This window comes from Peromyscus californicus, unplaced genomic scaffold (genome assembly GCF_007827085.1).
Source record: "Peromyscus californicus insignis strain IS unplaced genomic scaffold, ASM782708v3 Scaffold_13__1_contigs__length_99412109, whole genome shotgun sequence".
Classification (NCBI taxonomy): Eukaryota; Metazoa; Chordata; class Mammalia; order Rodentia; family Cricetidae; genus Peromyscus; species Peromyscus californicus.
The window spans coordinates 37292041-37313137 of record NW_026294424.1 but is presented as its reverse complement, the minus strand read 5'-3'; the positions used below and the strand labels follow the sequence as shown (position 1 = coordinate 37313137).

General features: G+C 41.2%; 1 protein-coding gene across 9 annotated transcripts in view; it reads left to right on the top strand.

The window, feature by feature from the left end:
• Positions 1-21097, top strand: part of Bod1l1 (biorientation of chromosomes in cell division 1 like 1) — a 54698-nt gene that overhangs the window by 19853 nt on the left and 13748 nt on the right. For 2 of the 9 annotated variants that reach the window (XM_052734839.1, XM_052734831.1), the window contains exons 10-17: positions 1322-7331; positions 9202-9266; positions 10226-10310; positions 11749-11792; positions 13137-13197; positions 14784-14854; positions 15601-15676; positions 17095-17174. In XM_052734839.1, the coding sequence (XP_052590799.1) occupies positions 1322-7331; positions 9202-9266; positions 10226-10310; positions 11749-11792; positions 13137-13197; positions 14784-14854; positions 15601-15676; positions 17095-17174 (6492 nt within the window). Of the gene's footprint in view, positions 1-1321; positions 7332-9192; positions 9267-10225; positions 10311-11748; positions 11793-13136; positions 13198-13950; positions 14043-14783; positions 14855-15600; positions 15677-17094; positions 17175-21097 lie in introns of those variants that run through there. The other 7 variants (XM_052734834.1, XM_052734830.1, XM_052734836.1 and 4 more) reach the window with 6 other exon arrangements.

Here is a 21097-nt window from a genome sequence, read left to right as displayed (position 1 = left end):
TGATTATTGTCATACTGAATGGATACATTCTCATTTATATTAGCACTTGTATTTGACACTAAGATTGTTCCAAAATGTGCTGATTTTAAATTGTGAAAATAAGCCTGGTTGTGGTGGTGCATACCTTTAATCCTAGCACTAACACTGTAATCCTAGGAGGCAGAGTTCAAGGCCAGCCTGCTCTACAGAGTAAGTTCCAGGACAGTGAGGACGACACAGAGAAACCTTGTCTTAGGGTGAAAATACATATAGTGAATACATTTCTTCCCTGGCTTATTTTCTTGGGACAGATTTTGCCTTTAACTGAGTTTAAATATATCCATAGTTCTATAGCTAATCAATTCATGATGTTTCTGGGATAGAGACACTAATAGCTTAGTAATTGTTAATAGCCAGTAAATTTCTTTATTTAGAAACTAGAATCATATTTAAGCATACATCCTGATATGTTACTATATATATTTAAATGTTTAACTTTTTTGTGATAGTTTTTTTGTGGAAATTATCTCATGAAGTTTTACATGTTAATGTACTAAGTGTCAAAACTGGAGTGGAGAGGAAAGTTCAGGTACTGTGCATGTTCCCAGCATCTCCCCATAACACATGAACATATATGTGTGCATATGCTTATCTCACATGTATATGCTTACACTGTTACTCATGTTACTATGCATACATTTGAGATTTTATAGAGTATACAAATAGTCTAAATTCACGTGGATTCTGTAAGTGATTTTGGGTTTCTAGATTTAAAAATAAGCCTTTACTTCTTCATCAACATGTATATTCTTATACTGAAAAGAACACTTAGATTGCATTTATTAAGAACCACTGCAGCCGGTGGTGGTGCACGCCTTTAATCCCAGCACTCGGGAGGCAGAGCCAGGCGGATCTCTGTGAGTTCAAGGCCAGCCTGGGCTACCAAGTGAGTTCCAGGAAAAGGCGCAAAGCTACACAGAGAAACCCTGTCTCGAAAAACCAAAAAAAAAAAAAAAAAAAAAAAGAACCACTGGGTATTAGTGAACTATAGTCATTTATAGAATTGAAGACTTCCTAAATGCATGGACCAGTTAGATGGAATAACTGTTCTATAAAGCTGGGAAGAATTCAAGACTTAGTGTGATCATCTAGACACTCCCATTGCAGTGAGTTTCAGCTTCCTGATGTCTAATACCTACCGGGCAACATCATCCATGGATCCATCCACCATCCATGGATCACAGGAAGGGCCTCAGGAAGTCTAGCACTCACATACTAAATATATCCAATAGTAAGTTTGTATATAAAATGTGTCTCATAAGAACCCTCTGCTTTCTAACAGCACTGTGAAAAAGAAAAGGCCTCCTCCAAGGACCTGAAACATGCTCATGGGAAAGGAGAACCAAGTAAACCTGCCCGGAGACTTTCAGAATCTCTGCATCCAGCTGATGAAAACAAAACTGAATCGAAGATAGAAAGAGAACATAAAAGACGAACATCTACCCCCGTTGTAATGGAAGGAGCTCAGGAAGAAACGGAAACAAGAGATGGAAAAAAGCAAGCAGAACGCTCAGAAATTAATGTGGATGAACCCCAGAAACAGAAAAGCACTCTTAAAAATGAAAAGTCTCAAAAGAAAGATGAACCTGAAACACATGGGAAAGGCCTGCCTAAAAAAGAGGCCAAGTCCACCAAGGAGAAACCTGAGAAAGAGAAAACTCAATCAGAAGAAAAATTGTCTTCAAAACACAAATACAAAGGTGATGGTGTGCATAAAATAGGTGATGAGACTGAACTTCACTCTTCTGAGAAAGGTGTAAAAGTAGAAGAAAATGCTCAGAAACAAAGTCAGCAAACCAAACTTTCTTCCGATGATAAAACTGAACGTAAAAGTAAACACAGGAATGAAAGGAGATTGTCAGTACTGGGTAGAGATGGAAGGCCAGTTTCTGAATACACTATAAAAACAGATGAACATGCACGTAAAGATAACAGGAAGGAGAGGCACCTGCCGTCTGAAAAAGCCAAGGCAGAGCACAAGTCAAGAAGGTCAAGTGACTCCAAACTGCAGAAAGAGGTCGTAAGCGCCAAGCAGCACGGTGTTACATTGCAGAAAAGAAGCGAGAGCTGCCCTGAGGACAAGTGTGACACAGACTCCACCAGCGCCGATAGCAGTTCAAAGCCAGAAGAGCCTCATAAAGAGAGGCGGAGAGTGAAGAGCTTGTTGGAAGAGAAGCTCGTGTTAAAGTCTAAATCCAAAGGTCAAGGCAAACAAACAAAAGTGGCCGAAACAGAGTCACAAGAAGGTGTCACAAAGCAGGGGACAACTCCAAAGCCTGACAAGGAGAAGACTACAGAAGACAGTGACCCAGAAAGACAGCGCAAGTCCAAACTTGAAGACAGAGCTTTAGAAGAAACTGTCGTTGAACCTGCATCAGAGAGTGCTGCATCTTCAGCACATGGTGCTCAGAAGGACTCTGGGCACAGAGCTAAGTTACCCTTGGTAAAAGAGAAGCATAAGGCCGATAAAGACTCCACCTCCTCCAAAGTTGAGAGGAGGCTCTCAGATGGGCACAGAAGCAGAAGCTTAAAGCACAGTAATAAAGACATGAAAAAGAAAGAAGAAAATAAACCAGATGACAAGGACGGTAAAGAAGTGGACAGCAGTCATGAAAAGGGCAGAGGGAATGGCTCAGTCATAGAAAAGAAATTAAGTAGAAGGCTGTGTGAAAACCGAAGAGGAAGCATATCCCAGGAAATGACCAAGGAAGATAAGTTAGCAGCGACCATTTTAGGCACTGCCACTAGTTCTTCCCTGCAGAGACCAAAAAAAAGCAGTGAAACCACATTGATCCCTGAACAAGAGCCAATGGAAATTGATTCTGAGGCAGCTGTCGAAAATATGTCTGAACTGTCTAAATCCCGGGACATCAGCAGTAATAGTTCTCAGCAAGATACTGACTTTGAAAATGTTACAAAACATAAAGCTGTTGCTGGGGTTTTAAAGGATGAGCTAAGAGCTTCCACGGTAGATTCAAAACCAGTAGCTGTGGCCTGTAAATCAGGGCGTGGACTAGCAGTTACTAGCAATTCTGAAAAGCATGCTGACCATAAAAGCACCTTGACCAGGAAAGTGCATGTCCAAAGTGCTACATCAAAAGCAACTAGGGAGAGAGAGCCAGTTCAGCGAGGAGCCTGTGACGTAAATGTAGACTCTGAAGGGAGTCCGAGAGTGCTCTCTCGGGCCCCATCGGAAAATGAGAGGGTACAGAAGAATTTGAAAGGCACATCCAGAGCCACTGAGGAATGTGGCACTCAAGGGGATGCTTCTTGTGAATGCTCTGCAGACTCAGACCTCTCATCATCCTCAGGCTCTACTGTTGTACCTCAGAAAGAATCTCATGATTCAAGTACAATTCCTCTAGTTGACAGAGAAACCATTTCTGAAGGTGGCACAGCTGGTGCCTCCCTTGTAAATCATTCTGATAGCCCTCACCAAAGTTTGACTGTTAAGAAGTCAGAAGTCCATAAGACCAACGGCAGCAAAGAAGGTAGTGATGGTTCCACAGCAGATATGCCATCCAAAGCAAACGTCGGTAGCAAAAGGCACCTTTCTGAAGATGGCCAGGCCACATTGCTGTACGGTAAAGAAGGCAAAGCAAGCATACCTCTGGCTGGCAAGTCAACGGGCATGACTGGGGAATGTAAGAACATTAGCAAGCAAAGGAACTTGATGGGCACAGCCAAAAAAGAGAGTGATCTGAACGCAGAGCCTGATGTAAAACAGGACAGTGCTGCAGTTGAGAATGTGGTAGACCTGAGTACAAGAAAGGAGGCTGAAACAGTCAGACGTAAGCATAACAAAGATCCAGACGAAAGTAAGAAAATACCAACTAATGCTGAAAGGAAGACTGAAAACAATGAGGTAGACACCAGTGCTAGGCGTGATAATGCCTCCGTGTCACAGCAAAGGCATGGGAAAATGGAGAGGGTGGCAGCTGGATCTGGTAGACGAGACAAAGCTTTCATTGCTACTAGTACTGAAGGGAAGGACAAAGGCATCACGTTAAACCCAGTGAAGGCTGGGGATGCCACGACCACTTCATCAGAAACAAGAGCGAAGGGGATGACCTTACCTTGCACCAGTATTGAGGCAGACGAAGGCTTCATAATGGGTGCATGCCCTAGAAACCATCCTCTTCAGGTTGGGGCAGAAGCCAGTGAGTGCACTGTTTTTGCTGCAGCTGAAGAGGGGAGGGGTGTTGTCACAGAAGGATTTGCTGAAAGTGAGACTTTGCTCACAAGTTCCAAGGAAGGAGAAAGTGGAGAGTGTGCTGTGGCTGAATCAGAAGACAGAGCAGCAGGCCCCTTGGCAGCTCATACAGTTCAAACTGAAGCCAATGTGAACAGTATTACAACAGAGGAAAAAGATGATGCAGTAACCAGTGCAGGCTCTGAGGAAAAGTGTGATGGTTCTTCGTGCACAGTTGAGGGGACTGTGACTTTTATTGGTGAAGTTGAAAGCGATGGAGCCGTTACAAGTGCTGGAACAGAAATAAGAGCAGGATCTGTGAGCAGTGAAGATGTTGTTGGCTCCCAAGAAAATAGGACACAAGTTGATCCTAAAAAAGAAAGAGAAGGCACTGTGACATGTACTGAAGCCAAAGGAAGAAGTGATAACTTCCTTTTCTGCTTGGTAACTGGAGTGGGAACCCAAGAGCAACGTGTAGTTACAGGTGCAGATGTGGTCCAAGTAAATGATGATAAGCCTCGAGAGGCAAGTGCCAACCCAGAACGAGACGGTTCTGGAAATGATGGTACAGAAGGTGAGAGTGCCGTCACCAGCACAGGCATTACTGAAGAAGATGGGGAAGGGTCAGCAAATTGCACAGGCTCAGAAGACAGCAGTGAAGGCTGTGCCATCAGTTCTGAAACAGAAGAAAATGCCGAGAGTGCAATGGACAGCACAGAGGCCAAAGACATTACTACCATCCCTGTGGTGGCTGCTGGTCCCTGTGACGATGAAGACATTGTGACCAGCACAGGTGCAAAAGAAGAGGATGATGAGGGGGAAGGTGTTGTGACTAGTACTGGAAGAGGAAATGAAACTGGACATGCCTCAACTTGCACAGGGCTAGAAGAAAGTGAAGGAATGTTGATTTGTGAGAGTGGAGAAGGGGGTAGTCAGAGTGGCCCTACAATGGAGCATGTGGGTGCTGAGGCTGGGGCAGCCACTATGAATCCAAATGACAGTAATGTTGATAGTATGAGTGGTGCAGAAAAGGAAAGCAAAGACACTGATATCTGCTCCAGTGCCAAAGGGATTGTGGAAAGCAGTGTGACTAGTGCCTTTGCAGGAAACAGTGATGGGCCACCAGTTCTAGGTGGTAGTGAAGGTCCTGTGGCTAGTGCAACTTCTCATCACAATGATAGTCAGCTTACCAGGAAAGAAATGGTGGAAGATACAACTATTTCCACTGGGTTAGTTAGGGGCAGTGATGATGTTCTTGTATCTGGTGCAGTTCCAGAATGTGAAGTTGGCCACATGTCACCCAGGGAAAAAGATGAAGGTATCATCACTTCTGTAGAAAATGAAGACTGTGATGGCCTTATGGCTTCTACAGCCAGTTCTGATATTTCCAACAAGGACAGCTTAGCTGGGAGTAAAAGTCAAGGCAATGGCTTGATGATTTCTACTAGTACAAACGATTGCACCCTTCAGGTAAGTGCACTTATAGATGTGAGAAGAGGGCATTTGTGTACTCTGAACACTGAAGAAAATGTGGAAGGCACAAGAATACACATGGAAGGATTTGAGGCTCCTATGCCCAGTGCAATTTCAGGTGATGAGAACCAACTCACTTCTGCTAGCAGAAGTGAGGAGAAGGATGAGTGCGCCATGATCTCCACAAGCATAGGGGAAGACTTGGAAGTTCCCATTTCCAGTGCAGCTACCATCACATGTGCTGAAAGTGGGCAGCCAGTTGCCGCAGCTGAGGAAAGCACTCCAGGTCCAGTCTTGGTGAGCACCGAGGACTTTGAGGTGCCTATGCCCAGTGCCCCCACGGAAGCTGCAAGTCCTCTTGCCTCAACCAGCAAGGAAGAAAAGGATGAGTGTGCTCTCATTTCAACAAGCATAGCAGAAGAATGTGAAGCCTCTGTCTCCGGTGTAAGTGAAAATGCACCCTCTGTTACAGATGGGAATGCAGTTATCTCAACAAGTTCAGTGGAAGACTGTGAAGGCTCTGTGTCCAGTGCTGTCCCTCAGGAAACAATCTGTCCTTCAGTCATACCAGTAGAGGAGACGGGTGACACCGCCATGATTTCCACCAGCACCTCTGAAGGACGTGAAGCAGCCATGATTGGTACTGTCCCTGCAGATGAAGACCAGGCCACCACTGTGAGAGGGGAAGATTTGAGTGATGCTGCCATTATCTCCACTAGCACAACAGAGTGTGTGCTGATGTGCACTAGCCTAAGCAGACATGAAGAGAGTCAGCCAGCCACACACAACCCAGAAGGAAATGGTGGTCATTTAGCTACAAAGCAAAGTAAGTGTGAACTACCCATGCCCAGCCTCATGGCTGAGAATTACTGTCAGTGCCCTGGGCCATTCACAACAGTCAAAGAAGTGAGCCCCTTGATGGCAGTGAGCACCAGGGTAGGGCATGATAGACTACCGGTCTGTGAGCCCTCTGCAGGGCAAGGCCAGCCAGGTACTGCCTCATGCATAGGAGAGGAAGAGAGACATGGCAAGGACTGCCTTGGCCAAGACCCCAGTTCGAAAGAAAGGAATGCATTGCTGAGCTCTGTTCAGAGGGAGAACAAAAGTGCAGAGGCAGAGGCAGCAGGAGACAGCACAGCTAGTGGTCTAGCAAGAAGGGGCTCAGAGAGGAATGCAAACTCAGTGTCTGACAAATTGTCTGAGACTAACTGTCTGAAAGGACCAGAACAGACATCTGAGGACTCCTCTGGCAGTAGTCACTGTCTGGCAGCAGTAAATACTGGTGCTAAAACTGATGACGTGCTGCCCATCAGAGATGCTGCATCGGAGTATCCTTCTGACCAGCAGGCACCTGAGAACAACTTGAAAACTACCACCAAATGTATTACGAGCCAACAGGCAAAAATGACTCCTTCCCACACAGCAGGCCTTCCAACTACCTGCCTTGTAACTCCATCTACTCCAAAACGGGAGGGGGGCTTGACTGCAAAAAGTGACCACAGTGGCACATGGACTAGTGAAAGGTCTGCTGAAAAAACGGGACATGTTCCTGGTACAAGGCAGTCACTCCACAGGAAAGGAAACCTTGATGTCACTGTTCTTCCTGAGGAGAATGCATGTGGCATAGGTGAGAGTCCATTTATAATTATATATTCTAACACCTAACCAAGGTGATTTTACAACATCCTGTGTTTTAAATATTAAAACTAGACCCATTGCTCATGTGTCAGTGTAGAAGAGGCAGGAGGCTGAGGGTAGGCACCTCAACGTGTTTATCTTCATGACTGGCAAGTTTCTGAGCCTTCTTCAGGTTTCTTGTTTGTTTGTGCCTTGGTTGGTTGGTTGCTTTGGTTTGGTATTGGTTTGTTTTGGTTTGCAGTATCTTGGGGGTTGAACTCAGGGCCTCTTGTGTATTCTACCACTGAGCTACATACACTTCCAGCTCCTATGTTTATTCCTGAGAGTGCTGTTCGAGTAAGATGCATTAACTTACAATTTAGAATATTTGGGGGAGGGGGTACCTGTTCCTTTTTGAGAGATTTCAGAGTGCTGGTCTTGTGGAAATCAGTAATCACTTTCAAAGGTATAGTTGCAGTTATACTATCCAGTTTCAGATGCCGTGCACAATTACTACTATGCTAGGCTCTAGGGGTGCAGAGAACCAGTGGGAAGACAGTTATGAATTCTGCCTCGTGTAACACTCATTGGCAGTGTGATTCAAGTGTGACAAGTGTTTAGTGTGAAGTGAAGAATAGTGTATTCTACAAACTCAAGAGTTTCTGATAAGACTTGCAGGGGCCGATGGACCTTGATTCATCTCCATTCTAGCTTTATAAACTATGGCATCCTGGACCTTTAAATGGAACCAACCTTACTTGCACTTAGTCTAGCTTCAGAAAACTGATGCTAGTAGATTTAGCCCTGTTTGTTATAGGTACTTAAAGCAGCATTAAGAAATGTCTTAAGGAGTTGTCTCCAGGGAGGAGCACACCAGTTGGTTGGTTATCTAGTACCAAATGGTCAGCTCTGAAAATGTACATACAAGTAATGCTATACATACTGAGCAGATTATATATTTGGAAATATATATATATGTACATACATACATAGAGAGAGAGATGTAACAGCAATTAATGAAAAAAAAAGGACTTGAATTTGAAAGAGCTAGTAGGGATATATGGGAGGCTTGGAGGGAGGAAAGTGAAGAGAAAAAATTATGTACTTAAAATCCCAAAAATAAAAGAAAAAAATGGAAGAAAAGAAGTATCCTAAGGGTTGAAATAACTAACTTTTTCCATTGCATTTAGCCTAGAATGAATTGAGTTCTCTGAAGGTTTTTGTTTTTCTGCACTCTTATTCCTCCATCTGTTTTCTGTCCCTTGGAAGGGCAAATAGAAGGGCTTTTAACAAGAAAAGAGCTGCAGGCTCTTGGGGAAATGAAGGCTTTTCTTTGTTAGCTTCTGTGTGAGGTAAGGGAACCAGAAGCCACAGCTACAAAGGGATGTGATAAAATTGCCCACCTGAGAAGACCCCATTGTCTTGGGGTCTACCTGACAGGTTTTAATTTTGTATTCAGTTTCACTGTGGCAGGAAGTAAAGTGGGTCTATAAATCACCTCTTGATTGGGCATTTATAAATCTCTGTTGTTCACAATGTTGCATATATAGTTTTAGGGACAAATTTGATGGAGCTGGCTATAGAACAATACTAGGAAATATGATAGCTCCATAAATAATATTTTATCTCCCTTTCTGGTCAGCTAACTTTTTATGCAAGCAAGAAATAATTCCATTTCCCACAAATGAGCAAATAGCCACTCTCTTTTTCCAGCCCCTTTTACACACAGAGTACTCCTTTTTCTGCTTTTTTGCTTACAGTGAAATAAATCAGCAAGGGTAGGCAGCTCTGAGTGTTAGGTAACACACCTTTACTTTTCTGGGTGAGATGTATTTTGCATCCACATTTTTAAATTGTATTAATTCTTTGAGTTTCCTTAGGTAATATGGAGTCACCACCAAAGGCTATCGAAGAACCAGGACTGTCAGCTAATTTGACAACTGAGGTAAGACCATTAGCTCAGTAAGTCTTGACTGGAAGTGGTGTGTGCTGTTGGCCATGCATACATAATCAGTGTTCAGCCTTTTCTCATACTCGTGACACATGGTGGTGTTATTGTCACCCTATGGGTAAAAAGCTAAGAACTTCAGTAATCTTAGTGAAAAGTGTCATTGTCAGTTCCGTCTCCTCAAGGCAAACATGGAGTCACCTTCAGTTTTTCTGTCATCTGTGTTTAATCTGCTGTCAACAAAACATGAGTCCATGACTTTCTGTTCCCATAGTTACCACCCTCACCTCAGTGACTGCTTTAATGGCTTCCCATTCGACTTGGACTTCTGTTCCAGCCCATCTTATGGTTGACATACCATGCACAATGTCTTTCAAAACAGAAATTGGGTCTTGTCGTAGCTCTGCTTAAATTTCCATGGTTTCATATTTTGAATAAAATTGTTCTTATTTTTATTATACTTGTACTATACACAATTTGCACTCTTGTTTCTTATGAATGACAAGCTGGCAGTGAGTGGGGGGTTACCCCAAAAGGGCTTTGGGCAGGTAATAAGGAGCATTTGTAAAAGGACATTGGTGCAGAGTTCTGGAAGTACAGTTCAAGTTTATTGGAAGAGAAAGGAGAGAAAAACTAGGCAAAGAGATGGGATGGGTGATACTGTGGTACACCAGGCTCCCAGCTGTCTGGCAAGGTAGTGGGACCAATCAGGAAGGACCACATGTATTGTGATAAACTATAGTTTTTATCTTTTGCAGTAAGAGAAATATTGATGGGTGAAATGTGAGATTAGACTGATCATTCCTGTATTTTTAAATGTTGATGTGCTCAGTTTTCAATTCATGGGAAGGTAGATTTTAAATTGTTTCTAGATGTTGGGTGAGGGGGGAGTATTGTCACCACAGTTGCCAGCTAGTCTCACCTCACTTATTTTTGTGGTGATTTGGATTTTGTAGGCATCTGTACGTTCAGAGGAAAATACAAATCATGAAGTTGGAGCAGTGTCTGAAAACCCCTGTGTTGGAAGGCCGAATGGATCAGGTAGGCTGCTTTTAGCAGTTGTTCACACTGTCTGTCCCTGCATGTATTTTGATCTTTCGTTGAAGCTTAAAGTTGGTAGATTTATAGTAAAACACTGACAGACTATGAATTTGCCTCTCACTTTTTAAAATAGTTCAGAGAAAATTCTTCATTCTTTTTCCTTTTGTTTGTTAAAGATTTATTTAAAATTTTGTTGATGTGGATGGGTGGGTGTGTACATGAATGCATGCAGGTGACTTGGGAAGCCAGAGCTGTCAGATCTTCTCCAGCTGGAGTTAGAAGCACTTGTAAGTCATTTTATAAGTGCACTGGAAACTGAACTTGGTTCTTCTGGAAGAGCAGTACACCACATAACTGTTGAACTCTCCCTTGAGCCACACACATTCTTTCGTTTTTAACATACACTTTTCTCATCCTGTTTTATGGAGGGTTATTGTTTAAATATGACCTCTCCAAATAATCGTGTCAGGGGACAGGTGCTTTATTCCTGCATGTTTCTCCATGCCCTTACTGCCCTTCCGGGGACTATTGCAGCGTGTTCCCAACAACCAATCACGTGCCCACTTGACCACCTTGGCTCTCAGCCCTAGAACTCTGTCTTTTGCCCTAGTAACAACACAAAACCACTCTCAGCTTGCATCACCTTTCAGTCTACAGCACTCTCTGTTCTAAGCCACAATACTTTTAGGGGAAAGTCTCAGAATTAGAAAGGAAATGGCCTTAGGAGCCTTCTAAACAGAAATTCACATAATCCTCAAAGACTACAACAGATGCTAAGTCATTCATGCTGAAGTTAAATAATCCAAAACATGAATAAATTAGTTCAGTGTGTATGGCTGTTTCAATAGTGCATAATGTTCACTGTCTAGAAGGAAATATTTGTGCATTCTCAGTCTTTGGTTCCCATAGCTAGCTTTAGACTGTTTTACTGTGTTTAGGTACAATTCAATAAGAGATCTATTTACTTAGAAGGAAGCTGTTTAAAAAAAAATGTATATTCTGTCATTGTTGAGGAGAAACAGTAGGCTTTGTACTTCAAGTTCCAAAGATTATAAACAGACCATTGCTGTGTGAGGGGAAAGGCTCTAACCTTTCATCTGATGGCATTATTTTTAAATGAGCCAGTGTTAGCTGCAGCTTAGCAGATAACATTAAGGTCTTTCACCTTTTCCTTAGCTCCAGATGACTGAAATAGTTAAGTCACTGCATGACTTAATGGGCTACAGACATTATTATAAAAACACAAGCTGTTTTTCTGATAATATGCAGAACTCAGATTGTAAAAACTGATTGGTTAGAGTTTTATGATCCACAAGAATACAGGTCACTTGACATTGTCTTATTCAGTTCCTCTGCTCTGGAACTCTTTAATAAAATGTGTTGCTCCACATTTCAAACACAGTGTTGTTTCCTCGTGTCTCATCTTGTTTTTGAACAGGTGAGCAGGTGAAGGAAGCTTCATTGGTGAGTGAATCACAAAATGTAAGTAACTGTAAAAGTTTGGTCTGTTGATGGTTCGTTTTTGTTTGAGGGTGAGGAGAGAGGAGAACTAGCATGTGAGGAGTCTGTACCCGAGGCCATCTGGTAGCATGTTCTCCACTCAAGTTCACATGCAGACAGCAGCTTTCCCTTGACCTCTTCCACAGTCACCTACATGCTGTGCTAAAGAACTCTGAGCTTGCTGCTTTCTATTACAATAGAATTGCACATTCAGTTGTAATATCTTAAATCTTACTGGCTATAGACAAAAGAGTTTTTAGTTTGAGAGTTAGACTTCACTTTATGCTGGTAGAAAGCTTGTCTGAAGAGATTGAACTGTGATTGTAATAAACATTTTTCCCAGTTGTAATTCTCATAATTGCTTTGAATCCCTTGAAAGTTTTGTTTTTGTTTTGCCTCAGTGTATATGTAGGGAACATGACACCAGAGGCGAACATTTGATAAAATGCTCACAAATCTCCCTTAGCCATGCTTTCCAGAACATCCATGTATTCTGGAAGAAATGGAGAGTTTTGCTTACTTCTAGGCACTGTGACGTCATCGGAGTCTTTACCTGAACTCATTAAACTGCCTAGCTTTGTACCTAGACGCTCACAGACTATGCTGTAAAGGAGAAGCCCCTGTGGTGGGGCTCTGATTTGCCCTCCAAGCTGAAACCTACAGCACCAGACAGTGTGTGTCACCCCATCACCCCAAGTCCTCAGCGGAGTACAACCTCCAGTAGTCATGAGGGTCTGTAGCTAGGGTTGTAAAATGTAGGACATCGAGACTGTGTAGTTTAAAATAAAGTATGGTTGACAAAATTTGCCAAATAGGTAATTTTATGACCAAAAAACACTTCAGAGTTTTGATGGGTCTTGCTGTTGTTTGAGATTTTCTAACTTTTTGAGACACGATCTTGCTATATAACCTGTTACTTGATATATAGACCAGCTGGCCTCAAGCTTATGACAATCCTTCTGCCTCACCCTCCCGAGTGCTAGGATTGCACATGTGTGCACTGCACACAGCTCAAGAGTTTTTAAAGATAAAGAGGACTTGTGAGAGCTCTTTGAGTGGAAGAGAATTCAGAACTTTAATTTTTTCTTTCTTATTTTGCTTTTTCCAAAATCATTTTAAAGACCATGAGAATAAACATTAAAGCATGATAACTTACTAAGTTAGAATTTTTTCACAAAGAAGACCCTCTGTATCCTTGAGTTTCTGGGTAAACTGAAGAAAACACGGCAGTATTGTCGTAAACAGTCAGGTTCCACACATGCCTTTTTATCTGCTGTTAAGTTTACTTGAGACTATCCATAACGAATCCTTTTATTGTATATTTAGGTTGAAAAATCAGACTCAAAGATCAATGAAGAAATTCACTATGAATCTCGAAACAAAGGAGGTAAGTTAATGAATTCCACAGTGGTAATTTTAGTACTAATTATAATTATCATTTATTGAGAGTCTTCTATGCTCTTACTTCACAGTTGTTCTTGTGTAGTTTATGCAGTTCAATAAAGTGAACACTAAGCATCACATTTATAGTTAAGGAAATAGCTTAGAGAGCTTTAGTAATTTGGCCATACAACTAAGAAGTGGTATTTGACCTTAACTAACTACAAGACCTTTACCAGTAACCTCACAGTGGGTTCAGTCCTGTGTTGGAGCAAAGTACATAGTCTCCTGTGATTTTTATGGTAGAAATATGAAATGCTATGCCATACTTCTGGCTGAGCATTTGTTAATTAACTTCTCACTGTCTTAATGTAACAACAGATCAGGAAGTTGCATTTATGTGAGTCAGTCCTTGTCACACATAACCTTTGAAGGCCACTAGCTCTCAAAGAGAGAATTTTTTTCTCAACCAGCATGTGAAGTTTTGTTGGTTTCTGCTAATTTTGTTGGTTCTGTAATCCAAGATTGGAGAAAGATTTATATTTTATACACTTAGTTCTCATAATTGCCTTGAATTGTATTTTAGATAACAGTAAAACAGTGACGTTGATTGATAGACACTCGTGCACATCACCACATTTATCATACCTTAAGATTTAGCATATTTGTCTCACTCACCTATTAAAATGTTACAGATGTAGTGAGTCCCCATAGTAGGATTTCCTAGTCACAATCTCTTTCTCTTTTATCCCACACAAAGGGAACCACTGTTCTGCATTTACTAGGTATGGTTTTAGTTTCATAAAATACATAGCATATGTTGCCTGGTTTAGGTGAATGGTAACCACATTTTATAAACCATTTCCACTTTCTATTTGCCTACTTTGCAGTATGTTCTGAGGTTCTGTCCTCTTTATTGTACATAAGTCCAGTTACTTTACTGTAATGCTAGTTAGTATTCCATTGTATGAATATGCCATGGTTATTTTATTTTATTTTTTTTTTGCTTCTGTTACTGGTGAACATTCCAATATTTTGCAGCTTTTCTTAGTTACAAAGTACGACTTTGCATGTCCCTGTCCTTCAAAATATGAGCAGTGTCCTGTGTCTCTAGATTTGCTCGGTTATGAGCATATCTTCAGTATACCGAATGCTAGCTTTTCTTCAAGTGGCCTAGTTGTCACTTCACACTTGTGTTGTGCTGACCTTGTTAGGCTGTGATGCTTGCTGATCTGATGGCTGTTGTGCAGTACTTCATGGGGATTCTTTGGAGACTCCTAACACTGTTTGGCTACAAAGCTGAAGGAAGGCCTTGAAAGTCTGCTGGGCAAAATTCAGTTTTGTGGCACTGGCATAGTCCGTTCCTGCTTGGGCCTGTTTATTCACATTTAACACTGATAAACAATGGAACTTCCCTAACAGCATTTTTGGGAGAATACCTCAAAAACCACCTGAACTGTCGTCCACTGTGCCTAGTACACAACTGCTACACAAAGGGATGACTAGACAGTTTTTCCCAACCACATGCACAAACACCCAAATGTTTTATTTCTGAGACTTACGATGGTTTTTCTAATTGTATTTACTATTCAGAAATGCTCAGTGGTCAAAAAGACAGCACGGAAGCCCTAAGCGGTGGCAGCATTGAAGCAGATCTTGAAGAGGTGTGTTGCATAGCTTACTCAAGTGTTTGTGTGTTGTATGTAGGGTTTTCTCTCTGTGTGAGCAAAGGTGTTAGAGAGATTCTTATTTCAAAAAAGAAAGGTTCTATTTCTTTTTGTTTTGTTTGTACTTTGATTAGTTATTTGAAAGTTTCATGTATGTTTTGATCGTATTTGCCCTCCCCACTTCTTTCCCGCCCACCTGTCTTCTCCTAAAAGTTCTTCAAAACCAATTTGTGCTGCCCAATTATTATTTCTTTGTATAAATTAAATGGATGTTAGAGTGGTGTGTATCACATACCATTTGTGCTTGCTTACACTGTTGTAATGCTTAGGTGCTGTGTCCCTGTTGTGTGTTCAAAGTGCACTGGTTTGCACTACCTTTCATCGTGATTACCTCAGTCTAAGTAAAGGTGCCAACATTTCTTTTTCTTTTCTTTCTTTTTTTTTTGTTGTTGTTGTTTTGCTTTATTGAGACAGGTTTCTCTGTGTAGCCTTGGCTGTCCTGAAACTCTCTCTATAGACCAGGCTGACCTCAAACTCATAGAAATTCACCTGCCTCTTCCTCCCAAGTGCAGGGATTAAAGATATGCGCTACCACCACCCACCAGGTGCCAGAATTTCTAATAACATTTTTTTTAATTAATGTACCTACTTACTGCAAATGATAGAAATTATTACTATGTGTCCTACTTTAACTGATTGGATGCAGATCCTGCTGCCTGTAACATGGCCATTGTTAATTCCAGGTTGAAGAAGAGGAAGAAAGACACATGTCTGGAAGAAACAGAAAGCAGGATTACCCCTCCTCAGAAGATGAACTAGGTATTCACGTGAGCTTCTGTACTAGATGTCCAAAAAGTTATATTCATAGCTAATGACGTGGGACAATAAAACAATCCATGAAGATAGTAACTTTGCTTTATAAATACTTTTGAGGCTAATTTGAGACACCAATAGGATCTTTTCAGACATAGATCCAGAAATTAGGCTATTTCCGGGAGAAAACCCAACTTGAGGACATGTCACAAATCTTTGTTATAGGGGCACGTAAGTGGCACTGAATGCTATGATTTTTGTTGTGGGCAGATACCAAGCAAAGCTAGTGAGATATTTTAGCAAAGGCACATGAGATAATGCCTCTGTGTCACCTTGTTGATGTTATGGCCTGTAACACAGCCAGATGATAGAACTTGCTACATTAGTGGCTGTCCCATAGTTATTTATCTGTATAATGGCTAGTGGGTACTAGAGGATGGTGGGCATTTGGATATGGTCAGTGTGGATGAAAGACTGAATTTTTTTCATTAATATTTTTTTCAGTGTATTAGTTAGCATGGGCCACAGTAATAAATCTAAATACATAATGGCACAGCACCTTGATGCTTTCTGTCTTAATGCTGGGCCTGATGGCATGGACCTGGAAGCTCAGCTTCTCAAGAGACTGAGCAGCAGGACATTAGGTCCAGGCCTAGCAGCTACAGAGTAAGACTGAAATACATGTTGCTAGTGACTGCCATGTTAGACAGTGCCTGACACGGAGTAGAAATTCATTAAATACTTAAGTGAACATATGAGAAAATAGAATTTTCTCCTTTTTAAGTAGAAGCATGTGATTATTTTATAGTAATAAATAACTCACATTTTACATTCGGATACTATACATGGTTCTTTATGTGCAGTCCCAGGTTATCCTCATAGCATCTAGTAAATATAGGCTAAAGCTGAGAGGTTTCCTTTACTTCCCCCAAGCAGCCTGCTCGCACAGCCCAGGTCCCGCTCAAGGCCATGCTTCTTGGGTTGAGCTTTTTCAAGGAAGTGAAGTACCAGTGTCCCTGGGACTCCATGTGCCCAGCCCTTCCTACTAGACCTCATGGTACCATGTGGACTTCAGGGTGGGACTGTTTTTTGTTTTTGAGACAAGATCTTGAGATTTAGCCTAGACTGGCCCTGGACTGGCAATACTCCTCCCTGCCTCCATTCCTGAGTTCAGGGGTAAACTATCATGCCCTGATAACTTTTGGAGATTTTTTTATACTCCCTTTCTTCAGCAAGCCAAAGACCAATGCTGAGTGTTCAACCATTGCTGAGTGCTCAAATCTCAAACATTTTAAATATATTTAGAATAACTTTTGGCTTTAGTGTATCACAGACCTAAAAAAAATCTGCAACTGCCCTAAAATAGAACTGTATTTCATTTTCAGTTAGTTTTTGTTCTTTTGTGATTCTTTTGTGATTTACAGATGATAGCCCAGATGTCCTGGTTTCCAGAATAGAAACAGCACAGAGACAGTATTCTGAAACTGAGCCACATGACACAAAGGTATTTTTCTACTGATTAGTTCTAAATTTGGAGGGAGGGAGGTAGCCTAATTGCATCACTGTGAATACTTACAATTTTTATTCTATTATCCTTCCATCATGTATCTAAACAATAACCAGCTTGTTATAAAAGATATATAAATTTGCTACTTTATAATCATAAACTGCAAGATTGTAGTAATATGACAGTTAGATTTGATGTTCACTTATAACTTTGTTCAGTGATCTTGCTTATTTCTCAGCATTTCCAGATGCTTTCTTCCAGCTCTGATGTGCTTTTAGCATAGATGTACTTGCACCAGTGGTGATATGTGTTACTTAGAAATGTTGATATGCTACCTCTGAATACTTTCTGCCTCAAGTCCAGCAGCCCTGGATCTGCACTTTTCCCATAGCTCTTACATTTGTGTCGGGATTTAGAGGAGCAGCTTGTGGGTCCTTGCCTTCCCTCTGCTCCCCATCCTGCTTGTCCCAGATTTGCACATTTCCTGCTGGGGACCTCTTGAGTGATATCTTCTGTCTCTCTTGCCCATGTTATTTTTCTCCACCTAGTTCTAGTTTTATGCAAATATAACAGCTGACTTCCAGCACACTACAGGAATTCTTGTGTCTGCAAGAACTGGTGAACTAAATAAAAAGAAAGGACTCTTAAAAACCAAAGAAGGAAAAGTGGCATAGTACCATGAATTTCAGTGGGTGTGTACCTAGAAAAGAAATAGGCTTTTAATTCATTCCTCATTGCCCTGTTCACAACTAGATGATAAGGTAATACTTTTAAATTAATAGAGAAGCAGTTTGAAGGAGATTCCCCCCCCCCAATTTCATATAAGTTTTTAAATAATGAATTTAAGTAAAATCTGATAGTTCAGCGAGAAAGCATTTGCATAGAGTGTATAGGACCCTGGACTCTATCTTCAGTCCTTCAACATAAAAAAGCATCCATAGATAATATTTTCAATATTATGAAATGGTATTTTCCTGCACAGAAGCTATATTCAGAAGCTATTTAATGTCTCATTTTACAGTAATGCTGATCTGTAGACTAGTCTACTAGGTTGGGAGTGATTTTACCTTTCCTATGACAGCTCATGAAATAAAGATGTATCACTTTTAGAAGCAATAAGTCGGGGGCTGGAGAGATGGCTCAGAGGTTAAGAGCACTGGTTGTTCTTCCAGAGGTCCTGAGTTCAATTCCCAGCAACCACATGGTGGCTCACAACCATCTGTAATGAGATCTGGTGCCCTCTTCTGGCTTGCAGGCGTACACGCAGGCAGAACATTGTATACATAATTAATAAATAAATCTTTAAAAAAAAAAAAGCAATAAGTCATTGGCAAGTTGGTATAGCAAGACTAAAAGAAGTTAAAAATTTAATTTGGAAAAATTCCAGGCACTGGGGAAATGGAAAACAGAATAAAAATGAGTTCCTGCATGTCATTGGGAGCTGGCAGAATTCTTGAGGGACCCAGTGCTTGTTCTGTAAGAATCATCCCTAACCGGATATATAGTCTATCCTAGACACTAAAACTGGACAGCATCTTCAGCCACATGTGAACTGGAGCAAACACCAACTAACACAGACACACCTCTGTCCTTCCACCTTTCAGCACTTGAAAAGGGTCAAGGTTGGAAGTCACTAGATAGATACATGAGGGCAAATTATATAGCTTGCTCTAGAGACAGCTGTTAGGCGTTCTTAGGTGGGCTGAACTTCCATATTCTAAGCCTGTGCCCTCCCAAGCTGAAAGAGTGATAAGCCACTAGAACAGCTGTTCCCAACCTGTGGGTTGCGACCCCTTTGGGGACGTCAAATAACCCTTCACAGCAGTTGCCTAAGACCATCAGAAAAAATTATGGTTATGAAGTAGCAACGAAAATAATTTTGTGGTTGGGGGTCACCACAACATGAGGAACTGTATTAAAGGGTCACAGCATTAGGAAAGTTGAGAACCACTACTCTAGAATATTAATTAAATGACAGAACGGCTTTTAATTCTACTTTCTGTTTAAAATTATTCTAAAATTCTCTGTGAATAATACAGAAACTAGCCCTGGTGTCTGCAGTCACTGAGCTACATTGTCAGTCATGGTCTGTAACTCCTTGTCTTGGTCCTGGTCATGTAGTGTTTTCAAGATACCCTAGGGAAAGCTGGGAGTTCCGCAGGTGAGAGAACTTGAGAATGATCTGCGTTTAGCATCATGTGATTAGAATTTACAGGTAATCAGTTAAGAGAACTTAAGGATCTGTTAGCTTAGTGTTAACAGGAATGACCCTCCACACTGGATACTTAGGGCTCCTACAAAGAAGCCATTCATTATGTAGTCACAGACAAATGAGAAACACCTAAACTCACACTGCTATCACTAGGAGATAACACAAGCTCCTTGTCTTCCTTATTACTAGGGAGAAGGGATCTGCCTCAAAGTAGGCCAGAAACTCCAATGTTTAGAAAGCCTTAAGTATGGTATAATGTGGATATTTTTGCTTTGTATTTATACCTCCTTAAGTTTCTGAAAAGTGGGCCAGCAAGATGGCTTAGTGGGTAAAGGCACTGCTGTCCAGTCTGATAGCCTGAATTCAAATCCCAAGACCCACACAGTGCAAGGGGGGAAGTGACTCTGACCTCCATACATGTGCCATGTGTGCACTTAAGCACATGCAAAAAATAAATAACATAAAACACCTGGTGACACTGCCTTTGTGAAGGGAGGGATGTAAGGCAATCCTCGACCCTCCAGTGCCACAAAGAAAAAAGAAAGGAAAGAAATGAGGATAATAATGGGTCATTCAAAAAGTAATTCAAATTTAAAATAATGGAAATTACTTACAGTTATATAAAAGACCATTAAAGCAGTAAAATTGAAACTTGAATTTTTTAATCTTGATCTCCTCCTACTTTGGCTACTTTTTTGAGCATGTTAGTGCTGTCAACATTTTGTGGAGTTTTGTTTTGTTTTGTTTAAACAGTAACTTAGGTTTTAGTTGACATAAAAACTGTATGTGTGTGTGTGTGTGTGAGAGAGAGAGTGTGTGTGTGTGTGTGTGAGTGTATGTATGGTAAGATACCGTGTTGCAGCGTGGTACATATATAAGTGCAGTGTTCAAATAAAAATGAGCTTATTTGTTTCTTTAAATATTATTGCTTCATTGTGGTAGAAAACACTCAGCATTCTGTCTTCCCGTTTTTAATATAATACATTGCCACTATCTGTGCCGTGTTGCTGTGTAGAACACCAGAACTGATCTTCCTATTACTTAGTAATACTTGACTAATCAAAAGACATTTTCAAAACACATGCCAGAAATAGATTTGTTGTTGTTCTCATCCCTTTCCTACTCAACAGAAACAGCTTTTTTTTTTTAACCCATCAAGTTCAATTTGTACTACCCATATATTCTTGAATGCATGGCCTTCCACTGGAGCATGATAAACCTACCAGGGGAAACACTTCAAAGAAAACTGACTCTCCCTCTCCCAGTAGCTATTAGTTGCCAATAGTTGGACTTCAGATCTGTCTTCCCTCTCCATGCTGGGATTTTATTTGGCCTGAGATTGCACCACAGGGCTTATAATTTCATATGTGGTGCTTCCCTGCTGTGTCCGAAGTACACTGTTTCCCTATAGCGATCCACCACCTCTGGCTCTTACAATCTTTCTGCCCCTTCTTCTGTGACGATCCCTGAGCCTTGGGAGGAGGGGATATGATGTAGATGTCCCATTGAGGGCTAAGCAGTCAACAGTCTTTTATTCTCTGCACCTTGGCCAGTTGTAGATCTCTGTGTTGCTCTCTATCTACTACAAATAGAAGCTTCTCTGATGAGGGTTAAGAGGTGCATCTATGGGTATAATAAATAAGTCATTAAGAGTCAGTTTAATACTGTGTCCATTTAGCAAAAATAGTAGTAGGTTCTCTAGTCACAA